Source organism: Phoenix dactylifera, chromosome 12, assembly GCF_051530095.1.
Source record: "Phoenix dactylifera cultivar Ajwa chromosome 12, Ajwa_hap1_PhDact_Kaust_v1.1, whole genome shotgun sequence".
Classification (NCBI taxonomy): domain Eukaryota; kingdom Viridiplantae; phylum Streptophyta; class Magnoliopsida; order Arecales; family Arecaceae; genus Phoenix; species Phoenix dactylifera.
Genome location: NC_143201.1, coordinates 25,190,780 through 25,210,667, shown reverse-complemented (window position 1 = coordinate 25,210,667; position 19,888 = coordinate 25,190,780). Strand labels below are relative to the sequence as shown.

Here is a 19,888-nt window from a genome sequence, read left to right as displayed (position 1 = left end):
ACCGACTGCCAACCAACGAAACGCCGAAGTGGTGCAATTCCCGTCAAAATGGTGCAACTTCTATTCGTTTCTCGTACAAACTCGCATGCTCTTCACCCAAATCCTTCCGGCCGATACGTTAATTATTCCGTCCGGAGGGTGTTTTGTTTTCAATCCCCTGTTCTCTTTTTTGGTAGATTAAGGCATCAGTTGACGAGGCTTCCGACCTCTACTTCGATCTCCACTCTCCAGGCGAGGAATCTCGAGGGAGCTTTCGCTCTCTGTTCTCCGCTGCCATGGCTTCTCTCTCGGCGTCGTCTCTGCGCGAACCGGTATCGGGAAACACACCCATCGGGAAGATCGCCAGATTTTCTGGAGTAGCTCGATGCGCTGAAAGGCCGAGAGCCGCGTTTCATGGCGTCTCGTTTCGGGGTTTTGGCTTGGAAATGGCGGGGAGGCGGCGGGGGATGGCGAGTGCCGCGATGCGTTCGAATTGGACCGGTGGGTGCCGGATTTTCCTCTCTATTTTGATTCATTTGTTTTGCTTTGGTAGAAAGAGTTTGGTCGAATTCGTTAATCTCTGGCAGATACTCTTTCTGTCTGCCGTTTTTTTTTTGTGCTATTGGAATTGAATTGAAGAGAGAGGACGAAGGGAGTAGAAAGATTGGGTTTCTTCTTTAAACTCTGCACTGTCTCAGACATTCTTTGATTGAAATTCCTGAGAGGTAGAATTGAACGAAAATGGGTGGTGAGAGGAATTTCCTTCATTCTTACATGAGTTGAACACATGTTTTGCACCTGTGTATGTGTTAGTAAAATACTCAAATCTGAGTTATTTACTTATTCCAGTTTTATGTAAATGTAGTCTTGCATGTTGAAGGTCGAGTGCTTGTATCTACTTAAAAATTCAAGACACATTAGTCTCATTATCATCAAATTTTTTCTAGAGTTGTAGAATCCGGAACATCAAAGTATTTCTCCTAAAACCCCTTACACGGGCTAGTTCTAGCGATTGAATTGGCAGAGGAAAGCCAAATAATTGCTTAGACCAGATTATCATCGGTTCGCTTTAAGATACAATAGGGTCTAGGAGTAATGAGTAAGGGGCAATTTATGATCCGGCTCGTCAGTCTAGCTCGCGAACGACCGGCTCTAAAGCCAGTTTGGGTTTGACATAAACATGTTTGGATTATAAATGGATCAACCCGTCTAAATATGTTTATTAAATGGGTTGGATTAAGGTTTAAACCTACCACCCATTTAATCCATTTTGACCCGTTTAATAATTGGAGCGGATTATGACCCAACTCTACTTAACTTGCTTCTGAACTATTTAACCTGATCCGCTTAATCTATATAATCTCTTTAAATCTATTTAATTTGTTAAAAAACCGAATAAGACATTTAACCTATTTAATAAATAGATTATGTTGGTTGGATCGAGTTACCTGGGTCGGATATATATTTGAAATTTTGATTTATTTAATAAATAAGTCAAAATTGGGTTGATGAATTTTTGACTTGACCCGTATTCAACTTGATCCATGTCTGTTCCGGTCTGGCTCAATTGCCACCCTTGCCCATCCAATCAAGGTGAAATTGTCCCGGCACTTTGCTTGCTAGGATTGGCTCATGTTTACAGCAGCCTAAGGCGGAGTAGATTAAAAATATCTTAGGAGCACCTAAGGACCAATAAGTAATTTAAATTCTTGAGTGAAAATTTTAGGGACCTGACGAGTCTGCGGCTGTGCGGCAGCGGCAAATGGTCGTTTTGACCGCGTATCAAATTTTAGGGACAAGAATATAATTCAAGGCATGTGGTAAAAAATATCAAGTCCCATCGTGCATGCTCGCATTGGTTTATTTTTTAGTTGAACTATGGACTTGTTTTTATTATTATTATTATTAGCTTTAGCGGGCGCCTCACAGTACACGAGTATGGACGCACCTAATAAAATTAGAAAACAAAACATCGCGGAGGGCCCTACACAGCTCACCCTCCTGCATCCATGGAGTACCGCCTGAGTGATTAGCCACATAAGAGGCTACCCAATCGGTGGCCCCATTAGCCTCCTTATAGACATGCTTAGTTAGGAAGGCCTCCTCGTCACTACCCATCGCCTAAATATCACGGAGTAGGGGATGGTCCCACTCCACCACCTGCGGACCCTCCTGAATCAACCTTATAATGGTAGTTGAGTCACCCTCCATAATAATGGAGCCAGCCTGCAACACTCGTTGTACATATCTGAAGCCTTCCCATTCAACCCTCAGCTCAGCACTGGAGATCGAGGTCTCCGATAGGTGACAACCATCAGCCGCCACCACTTGTGAACTTGGGTCCCGAATAATGAATTCGGCACCCTCTCTACTCCCTCCATCCAGTACTGACCCGTCGAAGTTAACCTTAAGGAAACTCGGAGGTGGGGGCTTCTAGGTGAAAAACACCGTGCGAGACGCTACTTGAGCGGAATGGGAGCTCCAGATATCTCGAGCTATCAAAGGCCCACCTAACGAGGTACCGATACTAAACTTCTCTACCTGTACCTACGCACGTTCCACGACAAACCTTAGCGATGTGCGACGTCCAGCGAAGGTTCTGACATTTCTAGCCAGCCATATCTGTTAAGCAACATACGTAACTATAAAGACCGTAGGGGCTCTCAGCCCCCCGTCGGATGACCCGAACAAACTAATCCATGCAACTCTATACATCCTGTGGGATCCCTGCAAGAGCCCAAGCTCTCCTCGCCCACACACATTGTAATAGCACGTGCTCAACAGTCTCATCAGCCCCACACATTAGACACCGGGGGGATCCTCACGACCCGGCCACTCAGCACCGATCTTGTCGGAAGACGGTCCCAGACCACCTTCCAAAGGAACAGTGTCAGCCGTGGATGAAGGTTGAGCCGCCAGACCTAGGCACAATCCGAGCCTGCCTTGAGATCCTCCTGTAAAACTCGAGCAACATCCCCTACACTGACTCTGGTTCTACATGAGGACCGCCAAACCCGAACATTTGGTTCCCCACACCCAGGTACCGAGAGGCACCATACCTGCTCAACAAGGAAATCTCCAAAAACCAATCGAAACCTATCAACGTCCCACTGCCTATCTACAGAATCGAGCATGTCATATACTCGCAGTCCATCGCCCACCTCTGTACTGACTATGGACTCGTTTGGTTGCAGAAAAGAGAGGAAAAAAATTTAGTCAACAAAAAATTCAGGTGAATATTAAAAAAATAAAAAATAGTTTTTTATAAAAATAAGATTTTGATATATCATGAAAAATAATTAATGTGGGATATAAAAAAGTGACTTTTCCATTGGGCTCTAATAATTTTTTTTAAGAAAAAACACTTTTAAGTTTTTAGAAATAATAGTTTAATTTTTTTTATTAAAGGTATAGCGGGTATTTTAATATTCAATCAAATACAAGTCAATGATGTATTTTTTTTATCAACCAAATATAAAAAATTATTTTTTAGGCATTATATATTTAAGCATTAGTTTTTTTTTATGTAAAATATTCTAGCCCGAAGAAACCAAACCAGTCCTCCGCTTACATCAGAGGCTACCTCTCACCATCAGCACATCATCGGAGAATGTTGCACAAATACGAAATGAAGAAGTTTCCCGTGTTTTCAAACCAGCATTCCAGGGTCGGAAAAGTAATGTTGGACAAAAGAGCAGGACTCTTCGGCATGCTGACATAAGATGGCACCTCCTAAACTTTGTACTTTCTTTTCCCTAAAAGAGATGAAGGGCTGCCATGGCGGTCACCTCCATAAAGGCCACTGCCTTGAAAACTAAGAAAATTAAGTATATATTTAGTATATCAACGTACGTGGACCCTGTTGTCTTGGAATAGATATTGTCCTCCACCCTTCAAAGAAGTCGGCTTTGGAATACTATTTCTAGAGGGCCGTCGAAATCAAACTCTTTTATATTAATGGGATGTAATGAGTCGGAAATCCCAAGCAAGAGGCCAATCTAGAGATATTTCAGCTTTTGAAAGAGACTAATCTACATATATCTGTGGCCTTTTTCTCCATGGAAGCATCTTGTTTTTCAAGCGACAGTGTTTGCCATTACTGGGCCTTGGTGGCTTACATGTGAGACTATAAATGATATATTTTTCAAAAATTAGAACTCTCTATCTCTATAAGAAAATTGTTCTAGTATGCTGACTTATTTAGGACTAGATGGGTTCTTGTCATCCAATTTGTCATTAACAATTGTAGCAAATTATGATTTTGTGTTATCTTTTGTGACGACGAAAAATATCATCACTAAATCATATCTTTAAGTGATGGCATCTCGGCAAAATTATGAATAGAAGATAAAAATTTACTTTTTGATGATGGAAATTTAATTGTTATTGCTAAATAATTTCTACGACAAAAAAGAACTCCATGAAAGCATCAAAGATTTTTATGTTGATTGTTTTGTCGCTGATGTAAATAATTTTTGCATCAATTCTTTGTCACCATAAAATTATTTTACTATTATACATCAAATAAAATATCACACCTAATTCTTTGATGATGGAAAATATTTACTATAATTAAAGATTTTTGTGATGAGAAAAGTCATCATAGAAACTGCAGTTTTTTGTGGCAGGCAATTTTCTTATAGGTATAGATGATTTTCTATGATAGTCTTTTTTTTAATCATATAAATATATAATTACAAAAGAATCAGCATATGACTCAAACTAATTTGCTAAGTTGACCCGATCCACCCTTTAATAAACTCTCCTCCTTAAACGCAGAAGGGAAAGATATTGAAATTTTTATTTGCAGACACTTTTAATGATTTATTTTAATGTAAAGTATCAGTATGATTACATCAAACTGAAATCCAAGAATTTGAATTATCAAATACAAATTCGGTACAGAACTCTATTGTATTATTGTGATTATTTATCACATTATAATAGATATATAATACATCAAATATTACAAATTAATGATCTGTCTTAGACTAAGAGACCCAGCTTCTGTTGAACAGATGTGATGATCTATTTTAGATCTAATTGTCACAATAACATATAAACAGATGCAATGAAAGCACTAGATACCTGGTTGGCTATTAAAATCCTGTTTGGCAGAGTTTTGGTGGATGAGAAAGTAATTTTTGACTCTTCAAAAATATTTTTGAATAAAATAAAAGAATTTGGTAAAAATATTGAAAAGCTGTTTTAGAATTTGTTGTATTAAATTTAATGGTTAATATTTTTTCTGGACAAAATTTTATTGATGCTTTTATAATATAATATAAAATTCTAAAAAATCAAGTTGCAAACACCCAATCTTTAACGGTCCTGATCCCTAAATCAACCGTCTTCTACCGTACGTACAGTAGACCCTTTGATGATCCGTTAACCCACCGCAATACCAAATAAAAGCTGTAATTTCTAATTCACACCCCACCGAAGAAAAGGCTGTAATCTTTTTACAGCAGAGGATTTTGGAGACCTGCTGACGCGATACGTGGAGGCATACTATTGGTCAAGCCAGCCCTTTTCCTCTTAAAATCGGAGAGTAATTCGACGAGGAAAATGTGTGTGAGAGAGAGAGGAGAGCGTGTGATTTCGAAGAGATGGGAATTATAGCCGACGGAAAGACGAGAGATTTTTATGTTTTTTTTTTTTTCGCCGTTGGGATTTAGAATAAAAAATTAAAAAAAAGGGGAGAAAATAACACCTACGGCTCTCGAAGAGGAGGATTCGAATTCGACGGCCTTCTCGTCTAGGGATTCTTTTCTTGGGGTTGTTTAGGTTCCAGTCTCGTCCGATCGCGTGGGGTTCAACTTCGTTGGGATCTCGTCGGCAGGCGCCGGATTTCATCGTGTTCTAGGGCTTTGGTTTTTCCTTCCATTTCGGATCGTTTCGTGTGGTTGGAGAGATGGCGGCTTCTCTGGTGGAGCGTGCCACGAGCGACGTGCTGATCGGTCCGGATTGGGCGATGAACCTTGAGATCTGCGATATCCTCAATCACGACCCTGGGTATGCGGTTCTATTCATCCTTGCTCCTTTCGGTTGTCAGATTCTTTGATGGTTTTCTATTTTCTGTTATACTCGCTTATGGCTTGGATTTCTTGGAGGTGATCATTTGATGAGATGGGTTTTATGTTAAATTTATGATTTTCTTGATTCATTTCCTGATGTTATTTTTCCAATCGATCTCTTTCTTAAGTTTCACCGTGACATATTCTTGAACGTGGTTGATTGGCGAATAATATTTAGTAGCAAAGGTGAGATATTTTTGTAAGAGAACTTCGGATTATAAGGTTGGATTGTATAAAGTAATTTGTTCTCGGAGAAAAGGTGGGAAGCCTTGCTACTCTGATAGGTTCTGGATTCAAATAAAGAAGGTAAAAATAGAAAAATAAGAGGATAACCTTGCTTTGAGGGGCACCAACTCCCAAAGTTCACTTCTAGGGTCGTTTACCGCCTAGTTCTCCGAAAGGACAAAATTTGATATGAATAATATACTATGTTCATTGATACAAGAGTTTAACTAGAACAACACAACAACTAGTCTGATGCCAACTAGACCTACTACAAAAAACCTCCCCAACTGATCAGTTAACTAGTTAGAACCAGAAAGAGCTGGATGCGTTTAATTGAAAACTCTTAAACCTAGTAAGTGATATTTTTTTGGAGAAAATAAGCACATAAAATTCCAACTTAAAGATCACTTATCAATATTGAAGCCTCCAAGATAAAGAATCTTTATTGCATTATTTTTTTTAAAAAAATGTCAATTGTTTGCCTTTTATAACAATATTATAATATGCCTTCTCATCATGGAAACTCCTAGAAATGAAAGGACACATGAATGACACATTTTACGTGACTGAGAAATCACCCATGAACTTCATTAGCTTTGTCATGTTGAGCATCATTACAGCTAAATTGAAATTCTCCACAGTCAGAGCATACATATCCTTAATTAAACTCTGATTTGGTTTAATCCTTGTCTAAATCTTTACTAACACCTATCAATTCCTATAAAAGTATCCTAGTTATTTTGAAATTGTTGCGCATTATTATCAAGATCCCTTGCAGTGTGGTCGTAGTCCGGGTCAATGCTCTGAATCAAGCTGTTACATACATGATATGAAATAAGAAAGTGAAATAGAGATGAAGACAAGAAGGCCTGCTTCAAGGGAACCAACCTCCGGAGATTCACTTTGAGTGGCATCTACCCTCCTAGTTTCGTAGAAGAATAAATCCGCTCTGAGTTCTCCCTATATTTTCACTAATAAAAGAGTTCTAATAGAATTACAAAACTAATGGTGTGCCAACTTTTACCACTCCTGTGATCGTTTGCATTGCAACTTTGCAAGTATCCAATCCAGCTGATCAGTTGTGAAAGTGGTTAGTACAAAATAGATGCATGCCACTCATCAGATAAGCCCTAAGCTAATAAATTTAATTTTTTAAAACAAGCACCAGTCTTGGCATTTAATGAATCAATCCCATCCGAATCTCAATTAACAGCCAGAGATGTATATGGATGCAAGTCTTGGAAGACAGAATAGTTGTGTCTATGCAGGGATTGCTTTGTGACTTTCTCGTAAGGTTGTTTGGTATAACTTTTGACCTGACTGTTAAATGCCAAACAAATGCTTCAGCAATGTTTTGAAAGGCAGCAGCCTAGAGAAAGGGTTCCTAATGCAGCAAGACCTATGTCTTTAGGGTTAAGGCATATGATTCATGGTTTTTGTTCTGTTCAACTAAAAAAGATATTGCATGAGAAAGAAGCATGATAAAACAAAGTTTGCTAGTTCAAAGATGATGATCTATCCCAAATCAGATAGGACACAATCTCGACAGATCCAGGAGATAACATAAAAAAACTTGGAATATGTTTAAATCTGAATATTATTGATATATGGTCTCTTGGATCTATTCTTCTCAACGAATTATATTGATGGAGGTTATTTTGTTATCTAGTTATTTTGTTATTAAATTTTACATAATTACTTGATGGTGGTATTCAAAAATGATAAGATAATAAATGACACAAATATGATCTAAGGTTAATTATAATAAATTTTGCTGTGTTCATATAAGTATCTTGTGAAAGAGGTGCGGAAGCTTTAGGAAGCTGGTGCATGAGTAGGAGCAAGACTTAAGAATAGGTGCAACACAAAAAACAAAATTAATTGATTTCACCAATTATTCAACTTCAATGTATTGATTTGGATTAGAATAATCAATATAATATAAATAGTATATCTGCTTTCATCTTAATGCAGTTGCAAAGCGCTTTCACTTCTTAAATCTTCAATGACACAAATCAAGTGCTTTCACTTCAGGTTCTTTGTGCCTACATCAGAAATTGATTTTGAGCCAGCTTTTTTTGGAAGACAGCTTAAGAAAATTAAGTGATTGTCAGCAATATATAGAGTGACAGAATTAGTAAGATACTTACTGAGTTGGAGTAGGGATAGTTCCCTTTTCAACAAGAATTTAATGTCAGCTGAGGTAACTTCCATTTTGTATACCTGGTTTTTCGTGGGGTTTGGATTAAAGAAAACCTGACCCTGACCTTGCAAACACTTAAACTGAGAAAGCAAAAGTCCACTTCGTGGAACTATTGATGAACCTCATGCTTGGAGGTATGAAATGAAAAATGCTAATGACGTTAGCTTGCCTTAGCTTACGAGCCAAAGTATTTTTTGTAAGTCTATTTGCAATTCCTCCCCAACATGACTTCTGAAAAATCTTGCTATTATAGAAGTTAAGAAATTTTAGATCAATCTCTAACCAATGGAAGAAACTATACTCACTTAGGGCATGTTTGGTGTTGCATACACTTTTTAAAATGTTCTTCCTGAAAAAGCAGCAGCTAGAAGCTAAGTTTTCTAGCTTCTCCTAGAATTTTTTTTAACTTTTTACTTGTAGCGTCACTTCTCAGATCATGTGATCAGACAATTATTTTTTTAGGAAGTACTTTCTTACTTTAAATTTACAAAATGGCCTTTTTTAGGAAGAAAAAGTAGCATCAAACACACCCTTAGCTAGACTGCAATTGATGACTTGATAAATAATTAACCCTTTATCCTACTTGATCCCTAGTTATTTTGTCAACAACATTGTAAAGAATTTGAAGGTTGTTCTTCATTAATTGAGGTGGAAGTCGAGGCAATTTCCCTCATTTTGAGGTTTTCAGGTCAGATATCCTCGTTTGCCAAACGGCTTCATGCTTATAATCTTTTAGGCAAGAATATGCAAGAACTGAGATCTCCATCTCTAGATCAAGAACTGGAGGAACTTATATGCAACGATACCGACATATTACCTTCCTAGCCTACAGTCAAACTCTTAGTTATGACTAACTTCTGCACTTCTTATAAAAACATACCACAACACTGGCATGCCTAATGTGCTCGACGAAGACTTTAGCTGCCTATTTGCACAATTGACCAGAGCCTGAATTGCATGAGGTTGTGATATGTTCCCTGGGGTTTTTGACCTTGAGTTTTGCTCCAGAATTTGCCCATATTTAACCCCTAGGATCATAATTCAAATCATGAAGGATTATGGAGACTATGTCAATGATGCTACATGCGCATAAAAGACACTGTTATGCCCGTGTGTTAGTATATCCCTTTCTAATTATATATAGTTCTCATGTTCTGATGTAAAGTCATACTTGTTGATGCTATTAAGCTTGTGTGTACGGTGTATCATTATGCTTCTTCTTCTTCTTTTACTTCTGGTTACAGACAAGCAAAAGATGCCGTAAAAACTATCAAAAAACGTATTGGGCATAAGAATCCAAAGATTCAGCTTCTCGCACTGACAGTAAGTTCCACAGAGATTTCGTTTATTTTCTTTTCTTTTTTTGCTTTTGAGATTACTGACTGTCTGGAGTTGCTTGTAATGGGTTTTTGTGCTTCCTTAATGAAATACTTAAGTTTGCCATATTTTATTTAAACTATACTTACTGGTCAACGTGCACACACCTGGTTCTTGCCTGATTTTTATCTTGCATTACTGGTCTTCACTGGACACGAAGCTTGCCATACCACTACAGAATGTGTGTCAGAGCCTCAGAGGGTTATCAAGAGGACAAGGTGTCCTCAGCTAAAATGTGTGGAAGTTGTCAGAAAGGATTCTGAGAAGTTGTAATAAAATTGACATACTACTTAGTGTAAATGATTGACAAATAGTGATCCTTAAGGTTGACAATAAGGGGACATGGCTTCATGTTTCAATGATCAATAAAGGCTAATGCTTGTTTGGTTTGGTGCATATATTTGTAAGAGTTCTGAGAAGAGTTTAGCTATTAGGGGTATATATTTCTTCATATTAGGACACAATAGCTATTTGTATGAAACTGGTATGATTCAAATCATCCATTTATTAGGGAAATACTTGCCTTTTTGTGCTTAGAGATATTTAAGCAGAGGAAGTCAGCTTAAAAGGTGACAGTTTCATTTTGGCTGCGGTGGGCATTGCACACAACCATTTTTCTCCTAGAAATTGTTCTCAGAAACCATGATACGATACCTTTGCTTGTGTGTATATGGTATTTCGCCTATCTTCCTTGTGGGTTATTCTTTTCTTTCTAATAAGCACTATTGATAGTTATGGCCTTGCATAGTTTGACTCATATCACCATCATCTTAGTTAGCAATGTTTATCAGTTTCAGTCATTCATTTTTATCCAAGATCTCCATCATAGCAGCACCTCCATCCTCATTTTTGCTAGTACCCTAGGGTTTTATTTTTTGTCCCTTGCTAGTCTTTTGGGACCACTTTTTCTCCATCTCCATTGTTTTATTGCTTGAAGACTTAATTATACTCGTATCCATATCCCACTGTGCTGTTATTCCCATGCCTTCTCAGAATTATTAACATTTTGAAGAAAATTCTGCTTGATTTGATGCTGTTGCATTTGCTTAGACCTGCAGATACGCATACACATACTTCATTTTTCCATATTTTTAAAATTTTGTTTAATAGGATAGGCTTGAAAAAATCCTGGAGAAAGCACTCAATCTTAAGGGCTTTGTCTTTCTAGAAAATAGAAACTTTTGTTCCCTTTGGGAAGAAAATAAAAAAACACTTGTTTTCATGTGTTTCAGAAAAGAATTTTTCCATATGTCTTTTTAGGTGACCTTAAGGTTTTATGGCTGGCAATCTCTCTTGTATAAAGATGCAATGGCCTGAAATTTTGCACCAATTCAAAGGGTTACCATCTGGTTGATAACCTGTCATTTTTGTGGCGAGCGTCCAGTTGATAGCCACCAAAGTCAGATGATAGAGATCAAACAAAACTTGTTGGTTAAGGGCCTTAAAGGCTCTTGGTACTTCAGAAGTATCATTAATTTCTATGGTCATTCTTAAATTGGTTGAAGGGCTCATATGGTAATTATGTTACACTAATATAGGCTTTGTTCTCTTATCATATTTCAGCTGTTGGAAACAGTGATAAAAAACTGTGGAGACATAGTCCATATGCATGTGGCTGAGAAAGATATACTGCATGAGATGGTGAAGATAGTGAAAAGAAAGGTCACAAATATTTAATTTAAAATTTTCCTTATTTACTATTTCTTTCTTGAAAATGATGAAAATCTCAACTGATCCCAATCTTTTTAATTCTGCAGCCTGATTTTCATGTCAAGGAGAGGATTTTAATATTAATAGATACCTGGCAAGAAGCTTTTGGTGGTCCACGAGCAAGATATCCACAATATTATGCAGCTTACCAGGAGCTGTTGGTATGCTAGACTATTTTTCATGTTATTTGAGCTAGGTTGTGAGATATATATCTACCATCCAAATCTGTTGCCAAGCAAGTTACACTATCTCACAAAAGCTACTGTCTTGTTTGAGTGTGGGAGAATCATCATGGTGTTGGTTCATGTTTTAATAATTATAATATCTCAGCAAAAACTCTCTTTCTAATTAAATGTTCTCTTAAAATTCCCCCCTCCATCAGCGTGCTGGAGCTGTATTTCCTCGGAGACCTGAGAGATCTGCACCTATATTTACTCCTCCACAGAAACAACCTCTAAGATCCTATCCACCATCTTTGCAAAATCCTGATTATCAACAAGAAGCACCTGAGTCATCAGTGGGATCTGAGTTTCCTGTTTTGAGGTGCAGTTCTAACTTCTGACATCTACATTTTGGACAAATTACGATACTTCTAATTGCATATGATCAGTGGTTATGGTGCCAATTATTCTATCTCTAACTTTCACTATGTTGTTTTTCCACATATTAAATCTGATAGACAAAATTAGGTCGAGGAATTTTCTTTGGAACTAGATGAAATAATTGCTGATAGAACATTTAAGTGGTCAACATGTTTATACCTTATGATTCCTTGAACTTCATTTTGACTCAAGATAAAACTTGCAGCTAGTAAAAAAGATTCAGTATTAGATCACTTTATGTCTCGAGTAAATTTTATTTTATCAAATGATATGTCAAGTATGTTAGTATGAAACAAAAACATGTTTATGTTTCTTTTGAATCAAATAAAAACAATGGTTATTTCTACAATTTGGAGGTTGTCCTCTCCTCACTCGAGCTAGTAGAAATTCCTTTCCTTTATTTAGGATCATGCAATAATTGGTGCAATTCTATCTTCAATTTCTTCCATTTGGATTAGCATTTTAAGTTCCAATTCTTTGCTTTGTGTTGAAATTCTTTTTTTTTCTCAGTGTGACAGAAATTCAGAATGCTCGTGGAATCATGGATGTTCTTGCAGAAATGCTGAATGCTTTAGATCCTGGAAACAGAGAGGTATCCTGTACTATGATGCTTTTCATCATATCTTGATTTTTTTTTTAATTAATTTTTTGAGAAAATACTATTGATATTCTTTTCTTTTTTACTTCTATTTGACAACAATATATGCCAATGGTCGAAAACGTTGGATGCAACTTTTTCTTGAGGATCATGATAAAAATTCTGCAGTTGAAATCATTAACTTGGCTACTTATTCATGTATTTTTATCGGACTTAATTCTCAAAACCCAAGAGTTCCTTCATGTTCACATGCTGGTTTGTTGATTAATATATTGATGCTCCAATTTGTCCAGTGATTATTCAATACAAAGTTCGTATAGTCATTAAAATCACAACTGCTGACCTGTGTTAATGCTGATATGCAGGGACTGAGACAGGAAGTAATCGTTGACCTCGTCGAACAGTGCCGTACTTACAAACAGAGAGTGGTACAGCTTGTGAACACAACCTCGTAAGTCTTTGTATTGTTTCTTTTTTCCTTATGCCGGCATAAATTTAAAAAGAAATACATAATATTTTGGAAGATTGCACCCCCCCCCCCCCCCCACGTGCTCCTTTTATATCTTCCAACTAAAAGGAGAAAGCTCAGCTCTTTTGGTTCTTATAATACACATAATACTTTCTTTTTAGTTTTTTCTTTTTTTAACCTTTTTTCTTCTATAGAACCCCCCTTCTCTGTCTCTCTCACATGCATGCACACATTTAACGCTGTTGTTGAACAAGAGTTGTGCAGAAGTCATGCTTTTGGTCGTATGGCTGCATTTTCTGTAATTATCAATACTGAACTTAACATTTGTCAGATTGCATCATAAAGTCTTGCACTTATTTATCTTCAAAGAAGATTATGGCCTATCGACTTGTATAATAGGTTATTTAGCTATTTGTTACAGGGATGAGGAACTACTTGCCCAAGGACTTGCTCTAAACGATGACTTGCAGCGTGTGCTAGCAAAACATGATGCCATTGCTGCAGGAATTGCTGTTCGTGTGGAAAAACCCAAATCACTTCGGGCATTAGTAGATCTTGATAATTCTGCAGTACAGCCAGATCAAAGGTATTCCATGTTCTCTAAGTCATTTATTTCTCCCTTACGTAGTATATGTGATGAAGTTGTGTCAATTTTAAGCATCTCAAACGTTACCATTGGTTAACCCAGAACATATTAACTGCTATTAAGGGTTACAAAAATCTCATTGGTCTGAACATGTTCATGTTTTCCAGTAGACAGGCATGTACCATAGTTGGATTAATATGAAATTTATTAACTTGGACTTCTTATGTGCAGTTTATTGATTAGCCTTAAGATTAGACTTTGAAAGTAATTTACCAAATATTTGAAAAACCTGGATGTCTTTGGCTTACATTGCAAATATGAGTCACTAATTAAGGAAAGGATTTTTCTTTTGATTTCAATAACATATTTCCATGTTTAATGCTTGTGAAAAAATTCTGTAGGTCCAGTACAGGTGCAAGCACAAGTAGCCAGCCTCCTCTTCAGCAATCATCATTGCCTGCACCTCTAGCATCTAATGGTTCAACAACTCCAGCAGCAAAAATTGATCCTCATATTGATCTTCTTAGTGGGGAAGACTACAGTTCACCTAAAAATGAGAATCCACTGGCCCTTGTTTCTGTCAGTGAACCGCTTGCCAGTTCTGCTTCTGATCAGAACCTTTTAGCTCTCGTGGACATTTTTCCCCAGAATAACGCTAACAGTAGCAATGCCAATACTTCCAACTCTTTTGATTCACATTCCACACTTCCAGCATCACAGGCATATCTTGCTGCACCCCAGCTTCAGACACAGCCACAACTGCCTGCCCTTTATCCTAATGGAGGTGTCCCAAACTTAGGTGCTCCTCAATATGAGCAGGCAGCTTATGATCAAGGAGCTCAATTGAACCATGCGAGTCCTACATGGAATGGTCAGGTTGCTTTGGGCTTAAATCCACAGCAGCAGGCACTAGGTTATGGTAAACACTGGTACCTTTTTTTTCCTCGACTTCCAACTCCGCTTTTTGATTGTAGTTATGCCTACATGTTTTTTATAAGGTTGCCTACTTGAAATTTTTTTGTGCTAAATATCTCTATTGATTGACACTGGTAAATTATGGGTCGAGAGAGAATGAAGCAAGTGCTGTATGAAACTACAGATTGGTTACTTATAACAAGCAGCAGTTTTGATTCCAAAACTGTTTCTTGTGAAAACAGGTTTCCCACTCAGGATGTTTTTGATAATTTTCTATAGGCATATTGACTGGCCTATGATTGCTATCATCTTTCGTAACAGGGGCAAATGATCAAGCTGGAGCTCTCCCCCCACCACCCTGGGAAACTGAAACAGTGCAGAGTAACCGATTGCCTACCTTGCAGTCTCAGCCAGTGCAAAGTGGTCAGCTGGAAGGAATGTTTCCGCAACCAATGCCGGGCAACAGTCTGGAAGGCATGCATCCCCAATCATTGCAAGGCAACCAGCTGGGAGGTCCGCAACCTCAGCCAATGCAGACTACGGAGAGCAGTCAGTTTGCAGGCATGTATCCTCCACCGATGCAGAACAGCCAGCTTGGGGGTATATATTCTCAAATGATGATGGGAGGACAGATGGCAGGAATGCACCAACAACCCATGCAAGGTAGTCAGCTGACAGTATATGGATATGGACAGCAGCCAGAGGCTCAGTTTTATGATCAGAGGAGACCCATGTACCCTTATGCTGGTGTAAATGAGCTCTCTCAGAGAATGTATGGGCTTTCCATGCAAGATAATAGCCCATATGTGAACATGACTCCCTCTTACCAGACACCTATGACCTCTTCTTACCTGCAGCAGTTCAACAAACCACCCAAGCCTGAGGATAAGCTGTTTGGTGATCTTGTCAATATGGCCAAAGCAAAGCCAAATAAACCTTCTGGTAATAATGTTGGGAGCTTGTAAAATCAGTGAGTGGGCCCTTTTCTATTTTGTTTCTCGATTTTTTTTTTTCCTAAATGATTTGCTGTTCTCACTTTGGCTCTTTCTTTTATATATATTCTTCTTTTCCGCCTCTCCATTTGTCTGTTGTCTGTTGGTTTTAATCACATACATTTAATCTAGAGAGGCAAAAGTGAAATAGATTGATTAGAGCAATTTGAGATGCTCCTTTGTTCTTGTTAAACACGAAGGTTTCAGAGCTCTTGTTAGTAACAAGAGCCTTGAAGGGTATTTTTTTTAAAAAATAATGTTATTTAGAATGTTGTAAGTCATTGAATTCAGTGCATCAGGATTTAGACTCAAAGTTTACTTAAACTGCATTTTCATTTCGAAAGTGCCAAGTCCTGGTGTAGAAAGCAAATTTCAGAAATGCTGAACTCAGAGACCAAGCCTCATATTATTGTTCTCATGTTAATCCAAGGAGAGCTAAAAGAAGTTAAACTTTTGTGAATTGATTTTGGAATTCTTTCTCCAATGATATGAATGTTACCAGCATATAGTGCATAGCATACCATACCGGAACTCATACATGGTATGGAGAGCGTACCAAGTGTCCATACACTGAACTATCATCTATACCAGGCATACCGATTTTTGTATCATGATGGTACCTATACGAGGTTTAGTACACAGGTAGTGTATTTTGAGCGGACCATTTTCATAGTGCCAACTGTTTGCAAGGAAGGAATGTTGAAGAACGTATCTCACCGGTTCGCATCAGTTGCTACATTCTTGCTGACGGAACATTTCTTCTTCATCTTCGTTTTTGTTTCTTCGGATTCTGATTTTTAGTGTATGACTTCCACAAGAAACATGTAAATCTGTTGAGCCATCTTTGTGAGATTCACCATCTTTCCGTTCATACCATGATGCATCACAATTAACCTTCACTTGCCTACATATAAATTGTGTACTACTTCAACGAACTGGTATCTGTTGCGTTGCTACATCAAGGTCTGGATAATCGGCAGACCTTGTGGTACAAAAATTCCCATGAATCGCATTGCTTGTGCGAAGACTCTATGGACCTTGTTCTCTTTTCCGTGACATCTTCCTTTTGGTGCAGGCAATCTTCTGAACAATAGTTGCTATGTTATGAACTCGTTTTCTAGGCCTCAATAATTATATTAATGCGCATAAGCATTTGCATGGCACAATTTGTAAAGATTTTGACCAGAGATCGTCAATTTATTATGTGAGCATTCGTGGGGGCGTATGTTTAGTTCCACATCAGTTATTTGCTGGATAGATCTAGGATACTTATACCGGATCAATAAACCTAAATAATACCTTTCGGTTAGTTTTTTTAGGCGGAGTTTTCGGTTGTTATAAATGATATCAGAGCGTACCCGACCCATAACCTATGTGAATTAGGAGACACTACATCACGGGTCTATTGGAGCTGACCATGGGTCGTTTATGATGTTTGTGATTAAATTTGAATAGATTTGAACCCTAAGCTTGACGAGAACGTCGGGGCTTAAATGGAGAGAGTATGTAAAGACCCGTGCAGATATGTGTTTAGACTCATATCAGTTATTTGCTGGGTAGATCATGAATACTTATATAGGATCAAGAAATTTAAATAATATCTAATGTTTTGTTGCTTGAAACATATGCCTTTCAAAGCGGTTCATGCTGGATCTTCTTATTTTCAGGATATAGTTGGATTTGGATACACTACCCTTGAACGAGCGCAAGCTGCCGAGCTACTTATCCTCCCTTCCGAGGACCAGAAGATATATTATTAGTAAAGCCTTAGTTTTAGGATACAGTTGGATTTGGGTAAGTGACCTTGAATGAGTGCAAGCTGCCCAGCTACTTATCCTCCCTTCCTAGGACCAGAAGATATATTATTAGCAAAGCCTTAAAAAAATGAGTCTCTTCAACCTGCATGGACTGGTTCCCTCTCCTTGATGCTTTTCAGTGGCTGCGGCCACGGTGGTTGCACCTTCATTTGAAAACTGAAAAGGTTTGTGGAAAAAAAAGATTCAAGAAATTTTGACCAACCTGAGCAAAGGTCAAAAGTACATGATATATAGTACGGATGCAAACTGTTGAAGTCGATAACTTATAGAAGTTGGTGGATGCCGACAGGAAACCGGATGACGCTAAACAGTGTTAATGTTAGGTCGAGTTTTTGTTAAACGCCAGCCAAATGCAAGTCTTCGCTAACGTGTAATGTTCACTGTATCCTCTTTAGAGCGGGGGCATAAAATAAGGAAGAATCTTTGCGAACCCAAAGCAGGTTGGCTGCCTAACTTCAACTCCAGTCCTTCTTGAGACTTGTTTGGTTTGCAGAATTTTTTTAGATTAAAATATTTTTTTTTATAAAATTCATGTTTGAATATATGACGCTTCAATTTTTTTTTTTTTTTTTTTTTTGCATATTTGGTTGGCCATGTAAAAATCATTATAAAGTGATTTATGCTGGGTTGAGTATCTAGTTTTCTTAAAAAGTTATATGCAAAATATCTGCCATGCCCTTAATAAAAAAAAAAAATCTTGTCCAATTTTATCTAAAAGCTTAACAGCATTTTTGGAAAAAAAAAAAGTCTTAGTTTCCAATCAATGAGAATTTGATTTTTCTATATCCAACATGAATTTTTCTTTTTCATGAAACGTAAAAATTTTATTCAAGCACTTTTCCATCTCTCTCTCTCTTTTGAAAGCTTTAATCAAATACGAGGCATTTTTTTATTTTTTTGTTGATCATATTTTCTTCCTTTCTCTTCTTGCGAACCAAAAGAATCCTTAATAGAAAAATATAAAGCCCAAAAGTGAAGAACAAGAAGCAATTCTCCGATGAAAGGGCTTCAAAGAACGGCCCACTTGCTAAAACAATTTTTGTATTAAGGTCAGCTACCAGCACAAAAAAAAAGAAATTTCACCATGTTTACTTGAAATAAATCAACAAGTTCTTAAGATCCCACTCGTCTACTTTAAAATCATAGATAGGCGGAGGCACATTCTAAGACTTGTTCTTCTCCAATTGACGTGAAAGGCCCAAAAGTTGATGAGGTTCCTAGCCACCTTCAACTCCAGAAAGATTACACCAAACCAAGTCTCGGAAGCACCAACGAGCATAGATTATGTATTAGGTTCCAACACGTCCTAAATGAATAAATTATCAATGCTTTGGTTCAAGTCCTACGAGAGCATGATAAATGGGTGGGCCAATAGAACCTTTGTCCCTTGCTTAATTTATTTTTCCTCCCTCCTAGATCGGCTGATGGAATAATAGCAAGCTATACAAAGGTGATGGTCCTCTTGGATGCACAAACCCCATCTAATTTATGCCTGCGGAGCTACGGTACCAACCAAATACCAAGTCCCACACCATAAAAACAAGACAAATAATTAGCCTATATTGATTCAAGCTCTAGGTTTTATTTATTTTTACAAGTTAGTACTGTTCAAGTACGGCTGTTTTATAATTGAAGCTTCAGAGTGAGGCCTCTTTTTCACATATATTTCACATATTTTATCCCTCTTGGCATGTCTTGCGCTTGTGATGCTGCAGAAACTCTAGTCCTATTGCAGGCTATGATGAAACACAAGCTCAACCAACCTGTCTGTATGGTGTCCAAACACGAATCTCAAAGCCCCATATTGACTTGAGGATGCATTTCTTTATTTTTTTTTGGGTTGAAAATGATAAATTATATACGAATGTATCAAAATAATAATAATAATTAAAATACAACATATTTCAGAATGTACTAGATATGTCATTTTTTTTAACCAAAAAAGTATCGTCAGAATGGTTAGTCGCGTATGAGGCTACTCAATTTGTAACTCCATTGGCTTTTCTATAGACATTGTCTAATTTGAAAGATCATCAAATATCTTAGATCAAATAATATTTATCTGCTGAACCCATCTCCCCTGTTCTGTTTAGCAAAGTGGCAACGACATAAGGATCATGACCGCCGTCACCTAATCCTTTCATCGGAAAGAGCTAAGGATTCGGACGCCTTTCCACGACCTTTATCCTCTGATCCTCTCGGACCTCTCCTGCTCTCTCACGATACGGTACTGCCACAGATCAGTAACACGAACTGTCGCACGGAACACCTTAAGTTCCTAACCGTCGGATGCCGCGTGTACTTGGAAACGCCTGTTTTGACGTTTTGACTCGGTGAA

The 19,888-nt window shown here is 37.7% G+C and overlaps 1 protein-coding gene across 5 annotated transcripts; it reads left to right on the top strand.

Moving 5' to 3' along the window:
- Nucleotides 1–5,537: 5,537 nt before the first annotated feature.
- Nucleotides 5,538–15,815, top strand: LOC103714876 (TOM1-like protein 9). 5 transcript variants are annotated; one of them, XR_015972336.2, is made up of 11 exons: nucleotides 5,538–5,994; nucleotides 9,729–9,807; nucleotides 11,425–11,523; nucleotides 11,619–11,732; nucleotides 11,954–12,114; nucleotides 12,684–12,765; nucleotides 13,137–13,222; nucleotides 13,662–13,826; nucleotides 14,228–14,745; nucleotides 14,897–14,983; nucleotides 15,063–15,815. XR_015972336.2 is itself a non-coding variant. In XM_008802358.6 (10 exons), the coding sequence occupies exons 1-10, from the start codon at nucleotides 5,894–5,896 to the stop codon at nucleotides 15,704–15,706; spliced, it is 2,049 nt and encodes a 682-aa protein (XP_008800580.4). In that variant the 5' UTR covers nucleotides 5,538–5,893; the 3' UTR covers nucleotides 15,707–15,815. The 5 variants fall into 5 exon arrangements, 3 of the variants coding, with proteins under 3 accessions (XP_008800580.4, XP_088565437.2, XP_088565436.2); XR_015972335.2 differs by having other exon boundaries at nucleotides 14,228–14,755; nucleotides 15,063–15,196; XM_008802358.6 differs by lacking the exon at nucleotides 14,897–14,983.
- The last annotated feature ends 4,073 nt before the right edge of the window (nucleotides 15,816–19,888 follow it).

What these genes read in the sequence shown, in the direction of transcription:
- LOC103714876 (XM_008802358.6), top strand. Translation starts at nt 5,894, where the DNA reads ATGGCGGCTTCTCTGGTGGAGCGTGCCACGAGCGACGTGCTGATCGGT. An exon ending in ATCCTCAATCACGACCCTGG is followed by an intron (nt 5,995 to 9,728) that starts GTATGCGGTTCT and finishes TTCTGGTTACAG; the next exon opens with ACAAGCAAAAGATGCCGTAA. An exon ending in TCTGAGTTTCCTGTTTTGAG is followed by an intron (nt 12,115 to 12,683) that starts GTGCAGTTCTAA and finishes TTTTTTTCTCAG; the next exon opens with TGTGACAGAAATTCAGAATG.